At 37.9% G+C, this 8,512-nt stretch overlaps 1 protein-coding gene across 3 annotated transcripts in view; it reads left to right on the top strand.

Annotated features, from left to right (window-relative positions):
• DSE (dermatan sulfate epimerase) overlaps positions 1-8,512 on the top strand; it is a 74,600-nt gene that overhangs the window by 58,332 nt on the left and 7,756 nt on the right. For 2 of the 3 annotated variants that reach the window (XM_017497447.2, XM_017497441.2), the window contains one exon: positions 4,791-5,044. In XM_017497447.2, the coding sequence (XP_017352936.1) occupies positions 4,936-5,044 (109 nt within the window). In that variant the 5' untranslated portion in view covers positions 4,791-4,935. Of the gene's footprint in view, positions 1-4,790; positions 5,045-8,512 lie in introns of those variants that run through there. The other variant, XM_037727614.1, reaches the window with a different exon arrangement.

The following is an 8,512-nucleotide window of genomic DNA, read 5'->3' as shown; positions in this document are numbered from 1 at the left end:
TAAAAACCTGGAGACAACAGATGCTAGAGAGGATGTGCTGGAGAGGATGTGGAGAAATAGGAACACTTTTACACTGTTGGTGGGAGTGTAAATTAGTTCAACCGTTGTGGAAGACAGTGTGGCGATTCCTCAGGGACCTAGAAATAGAAATTCCATTTGACCCAGCAATCCCATTACTGGGTATATATCCAAAGGATTATAAAGTGTTCTACTATAAGGACACATGCACATGAATGTTCACTGCAGCACAATTTACAATAGCAAAGACCTGGAACCAACCCAAATGCCCATCGATGGTAGACTGGACAGGGAAAATGTGGCACATATACAGCATGGAATATTCTGCAGCCATCAAAAACGATGAGTTCGTGTCCTTTGTAGGGACATGGATGAACCTGGAAACCATCATTCTCAGCAAACTGACACAAGAACAGAAAATCAAGCACCACATATTCTCACTCATAGGTGGGTATTGAACAATGAGAACACACGGACACAGGGAGGGGAGCATCACACACTGGGGTCTGTTGGGAGGAAATAGGGAGGGACAGCGGGGGGTGGGGAGTTGGGGAGAGATAGCATGGGGAGAAATGCCAGATATAATGTGACAGGGAGGAAGGTAGCAAATCACACTGCCATGTGTGTAACTATGTAACAATCTTGCATGTTCTTCACATGTACCCTAAAACCTAAATAGCAATAAAAAAAAATTTAAAAATACAAAAAATTATCCAGGCGTGGTGGTAGTTGCCTGCAATCCCAGCTACTTGGGAGACTGAGGCAGGAAAATCACTTTAACCCGGGAGGTGGAGGTTTCAGTGATCTGAGATTGCCCCTGCCTCCAGCCTAGCAATAGAGTGAGACTCCGTCTCAAAACAAAACAAAACAAGAAAACAACCTGAGTGAATGGCAGCGCAAAATCATACAAGGACTATTAGGGCAGTTAGTACCCTGCTTGGATTCTTGCTAAGGTTACAGCAGTTTTACTTACTATTGTTTTTTTGTACCATCAGTGCAAATATTAACATATAACATTTATATTATTATGAAAATAATTCTAATTTTGAATTCTCTGAAATATAATGGTCTCAGAAATCCCCTCCATGGTCCTTACTTTGATAACAGCTGCTCTAAGAAAAGAAAGTACAGTTTACAAAAAAAGAATAGAGTAAACATTTCCTTATTAAACTCCTCTTAACTAACTTGCCAGTGAACCTAACTTCCATTCCTTGTGTAACACCACAGCTGAATGTTAGGGCTTGTAGGTTGCCCTTTACTTTACATTTATTTCTGTTCCCACCAGTAGTTACCTGCTGAGCATGTGTCAGCTGTATTTGTTCTCAAACCAGGTAATACAGTTTCACTAATACCTGTAATAATATAGTTTTAATTGTATAAATAAAGTATGAGTTTAAAAAGGAAAAGCTAATATTTCTAAAACCAACTTAAAAACTTTGAAATAACTTACTGTAAAAGAAATTGCTGTCATGATACAGTGTGAATGAAATTTGTCAAAGATTAGGGAAAAACTCACAAATATCTAGAAGGCTTCTGCGTTCCCTCACAGATATCTTTAATTTCTTCCCATATTATAAAAAAACCAAAGCTAGAAATTGTGATGATGTGTTATGTATGTTCTTTGCTGGAAAGAACAATGAAGCTCCATCTGCAGACCTATATTCAGAGAATAGGCTGTGTCTCACCTTCAAAAGATTAGTAAATGTGTGTACACATGGATATATTTTAAGTTTAAATACAATTCATAAATTAATGTCTGTCTGGTTTTTAAAAAAATTTCCCAGTTAAGCAGCTGTCGCAGAGAACTGATTTATATTACTGGTCAGGATCACATTAAATAAGATAGTTTCTCAGCTGCCATGCATGAACTAAGAGCAAATTTCCATTTGTTTTTATGATTATAAAATATAATCTCTTCCATTATTGTACTTTGTATCTAAGGCTGGGTAAGACTGTGCTGGTAAAAGATTTAGATAACTTTTTAGAAATACAGCTATTACAGGTCAGCTTTTCTTTTTTTTTTTTTTTTTTTTTTTTTGAGACGGAGTTTCACTCTTGTTACCCAGGCTGGAGTGCAATGGCGCGATCTCGGCTCACCGCAACCTCCGCCTCCTGGGTTCAGGCAATTCTCCTGCCTCAGCCTCCTGAGTAGCTGGGATTACAGGCACGCGCCACCATACCCAGCTAATTTTTTGTATATTTTTAGTAGAGACGGGGTTTCACCGTGTTGACCAGGATGGTCTCAATCTCTTGACCTTGTGATCCACCCGCCTCGGCCTCCCAAAGTGCTGGGATTACAGGCGTGAGCCACTGCGCCCGGCCTACAGGTCAGCTTTTCTAATGATGCAGGGACAACCTGAAGGTGCCATAAACCTTTTCTTTTGGTGTGCTAGTGTTTTGTTGAATTGGAAACTGCTTGAAATAAACAAACTATATTGGGGCTTGGACATTTTCACAGAAATTTGCATGACATTTCATGAAGAATGAGAATTATATCAAATGTTCTGGTTATCTATAAAAATAAGCTTATTTGTTAATCACACATGTGAGGGTTTGCTGGCTGGTGGCAATTCATTGACATCAGGTTTATCATGGGTTGGTGTATACACTGCCATTTATAGATGCATCATGACATGGTACAATGACACAAGGTTGGGAAGCAAATGACCTGGCTTCTCTACCTGGCTCACCAGTCATCATGAGTCAGTGAAGATGGTATTCCCAACTCCCTAGCAGTGAGTGTGCAGTATGAATTGTCTTTTTCCTAGAAGTAGGGAATTCATTCACACTCTCATACTCTGTTTACAAACGGTACACACTGGCAAACTGACTGGCTAGAGCAAAGCAGCTTTGTCTGTTACTAAATTGCTAAGAAATTAATTAGTGTTAGTCTTTTCAGCACCAGGATGTATCGCTAGTACAGTTAACCAAACACTGAAATTATTACTAAACATAGAGGGATCTCTCCAAATTTCTGATTTCATAATGATCACATAATCATTGCCAGCAGTGTGGCTGACAGTGAATTATAGGTGTTTTTCCTTCTTTCTGAAAATATTTATTGATCATCTGCTATGTGCCACACTGTTCTATAATTGGGGATCCAATTGTGAATACAATAGTTAAAAAAAAAAAAAAAAAAAAGCCCTGCCACTGTAGAACTTAAATTCCAGGAGGGGATACATAGACATAGATATGTTTGTACATATATTTGCTAAAGAGGAAAAAGAGAAGGGGAATTAAATATTATTTAGGGAGGATGATGAAATTCTGATAGGGTGACCAGGGAAGGCCTCACTTAGGCCATTTCTTTAGCATAAACTTCTAAAGGAAGAACATAATCTTGAAGAGGTAGTCTCTTAGAATATTTTTAAGTATTTTTAAACTGAGGTCTATATGGTTTGTTTGAGAGAACTACTACATCTTAATTTTTACTAACTTTAACTGAAATCCAACATTTCTTCCAATCATAAGCATAGATAACCAATTGTAATGGTATTGGAAGAGTCTGTAACAAAGTCACAGATAGGTGTCACAGATATTTTCATATCACTTTACAGTTGTTATAGACATCTCAAAATTTATGCTTATTACCACTTATAAATTATGGTAGTTATTATCCCTGCTATTAAATGTTGGTATTTAATACCTTAATAAAGAAGCACCTGTATTATTTTTTAAAATATATGTATTGATAATTGTATTTCAAACTAATAGATTTTCATGTATCCTTACATATTATGTCTTATGAATTTTAAAACATTTTGAGAAAGAGGTTAAGACTTCATGATATTGCCAAAAGAGGTTCATGGCATAGAAATGTTAAGCTTTAGCTTAATCCCTAATTGAGTGCTTTCTTCTACCTCCCACAGGTGCAGCACACTTTTGATTTGTATCCCTCACTCAGAGATTACTCAAATATATCCTGAACAGATGGGAAGGATTTTCCAGATAATTCCTTAGAATTCTGATTGTGAAAGATCCTTTTTTGCTTCCTGCTCAGTGCAAGCCACACACTAATTTGCAGAACAATATAGCCAGTCAAACAGAAATTTGGCTTCCTGGAAAATGACAATGTAATTCTTAACAGAAGATCAACTTTTAGGCTTCTCAGAAAGATATGTGAAGAACCCTTAAGGCAGTGCAGTTCAGTTTATGGGAAAGAGGGATATAAAAATTCTGAGGTAGAATCAGCTCCCACTCACGTACATCAGCCTGTTAGCCACTCTTCCCGCCATGGTGATGACCAAATGGGCCTGTCCAGATTGAGAGGTCATGGATTATCGGCCATGATAACTTCACATTGACCAACTATGGGAAATAAGAGGAAATACATATGTTCAACTGTCTTGGCAAAGTGGCCGTAGGAATAGAACTGAGAGCATCTTATTCAAGTGAAAAGGAGGAAAGGGGTGAGCACTAGTTAAACGGGTACTCCAGAGAATTTTGCCCTGCCACCACATGTTCTATGCTTTAGATCTCTTTGAATATATTCTAATACCTCTTGTCTTGAATAAAAAAATCAAAAGTAAAAATTCTCAACATCTTGATGTTGCCAGAATCCTGAGAGAGAAAACTGTTAACTGTATAATTTTCACATTTTAGACAAACTTTATGCTTGTTTCTAATGTGGAGGGAAGTCAATTGTGTGTCATTAAGCCTCTTTTATATCTTCAATTGTGCCCTTTAGTTCTGAGAAATAGATGGTTTAGAAGTGTGATGAAAGCTGTGAGTCTGACGAACTCATTTCCATGATTTATTTTCCTTTACAGGTTGGTGAAAGATGCTCCTTGGGATGAGGTCCCGCTAGCTCACTCCCTGGTTGGTTTCGCCACTGCTTATGACTTCTTGTACAACTACCTGAGCAAGACACAACAGGAGAAGTTTCTTGAAGTGATTGCCAATGCCTCAGGGTATATGTATGAAACTTCATACAGGAGAGGATGGGGATTTCAGTACCTGCACAATCATCAGCCCACCAACTGCATGGCTTTGCTCACAGGAAGCCTAGTCCTGATGAATCAAGGTGTGTGTGGACACAACCGAGGTCATGCCTGAGCTGACAGAAGTCATAGTTGCCATGTTGTGAGCAAAGCATTTTTATAACCATTCTTAGTATGTGTTCATACTTAGATCCTAACTAAATCCCTGAGATGAAGTAATCCCTAGAGTATCTCTTAGTTAGTTGAGGGACATCTCTTCCTTATTTTCTGCTAGTGTATTAGCCTGCACATTATCTAATTATGGCTTATGATTATCCCAGAACAAATCCTCATAACACAGGATCAGTGAAGAATATTCATTTTTCCAAAGAATTTTTGACAGTGAAGACAGCCAGCCTGGAATAAATGAAATATTAAAAAGCTAAACAGGTGCTTTGTTAGTTGAAATGAAGATTCCCAGCACACAGATGTGAATCATAACACCACTACTATTTTTTTCCTCATAAGATTTAAACAACCAATCCGGATTATTTACATCAAAATTGGAAGCGACTTTTATGGAGTGTGTAACTACTTTGCTTTATCATATTACATAATTGCCAATATTACATTTTCTTTGTTCTTTTAACTCTAAATTACAACTTCTGTAGAATTCTATAAATTACTAAGATTAAGAAAAGCAGTCCTAACATCACAGGAAATTATCAGAATATTAAATATATAACTGTAGCTTGGAAATCAAACAAAATTTAACTCAATTACATTCACCATAAGAATTAATAAGCATTTTGTTGATTTTCCAACATCAGATTTTACCCAAATCTAGTTTTCTTTCTTATCACATCAACCAGCCTTCACTTGTAATTAGGGTTTAGAGGAAAATAAACTAACATTAACTGAGCATATGACATGTGCTAGTCCTTTTCCATATTTTATTCCATTCTCACATCAACCATATAAGGCAGCTGGGATTTGGGCCCATTTCTGGCTATCCATGAAGTTCAGTCTCTTTCCACCGTTTGTTGTTGCCTCTCTCAGAAGGGAAATTCCATTTATAATAATTTAACCAAAGCTTAATTATGAGAGTGAATTTTCATGCTAGCTCCCCTTGTCCCCTACTCTCACAAAAAGATAAAGAAAATTAAAACATCAGACCGGGTGCGGTGGCTCACACCTGTAATCACAGCACTTTGGGAGGCCGAGGTGGGCAGATCACTTGAGGACAGGAGTCCGAGACCAGCCTGGCCAACATGGGGAAATCTTATCTCTACTAAAAATACAAAAATTAGCTGGGTGTGGTGGTGTTTGCCTGTAATCCCAGCTACTCAGGAGGCTGAGACAGGAGAATCACTTGAACCTGGGAGGCAGAGGTTGGATTGACCCAGATCCCACCACTGCACTCCTGCCTCAGTAACAGAGTGAGATTCAGTCCCAAATGAATAAATAAAAAAATAGAAAGGAAAATAAAACATCAAAATGCAAGCAATGTGAGAACCCACTAACATACCATTTATAAACCCCCAGGCCTGTGAAGAGACACCATCATCAAATGGTGAAAGGATCCCTGGGGTGAGCCAAATATCTGCTTCAGGTCTTAAATTTAATTTAAGTTTTATTTTCTTAAATAAATTTTTGTTTATTTAAGGGAAGGAGTAGAGTTTCTTTCTTCAGTCTTTGTAAATAAATTATTCCAAATAATAAGCAGTCACCAAAAATACTGGTTTGGATTAAATCAAAGTATGTCATTTTGCCCTGGCAGGAATTTTCCTATACATTTATTTTCTGATGAAATTTATGGTGGCCCTGGCAGACACTCTCCCAGAGAACATAAGTACACACATTTACGACAAGACTGGGCAGTAGAAGGTAGAAGTCAGTAGGAAAGAAGACAGGTGTGAAATGTTTAAATGATTACACTGTAGTTACAATAACCCCAGAGAGTGAAATAAAAAATGCCATGAAGAGCCTTATGGTTAAATATAAAATGAGTGTATTAACTTTGAATTCAAGACAGCAGTGTTCTTTCAGTAATTTTCTTCATGTAACTTTAAAGATGGGTCGGAGAACTTAGGTGAAGATAAAGAACTTTCCAGGCAAGGTATAAGGGTGGCAGAAGAAAAATTCAGGGCATAGCTGCAGTTAACAACAATGTCAGTACCTTGTATTGATGGATGTTTGCAGTTTACAAAGTATTTTGGTAGACATTGCCTCATATCTTCTGAAGAGGGTTGTTGTAAAGAACAAATAAGGAAAATTAGGTAATGTGATATCCTGGGAACAGTGGCCTGGTTTTAGGTATCAGTCACATTAGTATCTGGTGGGAGACGGGGGGCACAGAGGAAAAGAATGAAGATAATTGGGATTTTAAATCAGAATGGTAGAGAATGGAAATGGAGAACTATCCGGAATATTGACATATCAGGTATGATACTGGGTGGCAGAAGAGGCCAGGGTGCGATAAATAGTCACCTCTGCCTACCCAAGCCTGAGAGCTGAGTTGCCCCCATTAGTCAGGAGCCAAGTCTTAGCCTGGGACCTATATTTAGGCTGAGAGCTGGTTGGACCTGGGCCTCTGGAAGCCCCACACCTGGCACATAGTAGGCCAAGGTGGTGTGGTCAACATGTTTGTGGAAGTAAAGCAATGTGGCTACACCCACACCAGGAGACAGTGGGCTTAATTTTATTCTCAAGGGCTTCATGTTTTAAAGTGAAACCTTAAATCTAAAGACCTAGGTTCAAATTAAAGTTCTATTTTTAATCATGTGCCAGAGGTCTTGAACAAGTCAGCCTTTCTGTTTTGGAGCAATAACGCATAATTGGGTTGTTAAAAGAATTAAGATTCTGTTCAGTGCTATGTAAATTATAAATGTTATAGAAATGTAAACTGTTATTGTCAACTAAGTGCAAGAATTCTAGAAAGCTAGCATTTCTGAGTTAAAAGGTTTTATAAAATTTTTAGACTTAATTTTCAGTGGGGAGATTGAAATGTGACAGATGGAAGAATTGCTTAGATAAAACCATGTAGCTCATTTTTTGGCAGATTCAGGACTCCTAGTTGATTTTTTCATTACTAGTGTGCCTTTCCAATGATTTCTCAGCCCCACTGTGCTGCCTTTTCAGAGCCTGTGGAATCTAAAGCACATAAAGGATGAGAGGTTGCCTTCTAATGACAATACAAATTGAAGACTGTCTGTTTAGCGTTTAGAATATGTGTAGCCTATTATAAATTCTATAACAGTAATGATGCAAGTTTTGGGAAGGGATAAACTTTTAAAAATATTTTCAAGTATTATTTGTTGGAACATTGAATAAAAGCCTTAATATATAAATCTTTTCTTGCCAACATAAAGTTATATGCATTTGTGATCTTATATGTGTTAGAGTTTATTAAAGATCAGAAAGTGACTGATACTCATTTAAGAGTTTATCTTCGGCCGGGCGCGGTGGCTCAAGCCTGTAATCCCAGCACTGTGGGAGGCCGAGGCGGGTGGATCACGAGGTCAAGAGATCGAGACCATCCTGGTCAACATGGTGAAACCCCGTCTCTACTA

Source organism: Cebus imitator, unplaced genomic scaffold (assembly GCF_001604975.1).
Source record: "Cebus imitator isolate Cc_AM_T3 unplaced genomic scaffold, Cebus_imitator-1.0 Scaffold11, whole genome shotgun sequence".
Taxonomy (NCBI): Eukaryota; Metazoa; Chordata; class Mammalia; order Primates; family Cebidae; genus Cebus; species Cebus imitator.
The sequence above is the reverse complement of the archived record's forward strand: the minus strand, read 5'-3'. Positions and strand labels throughout refer to the sequence as shown.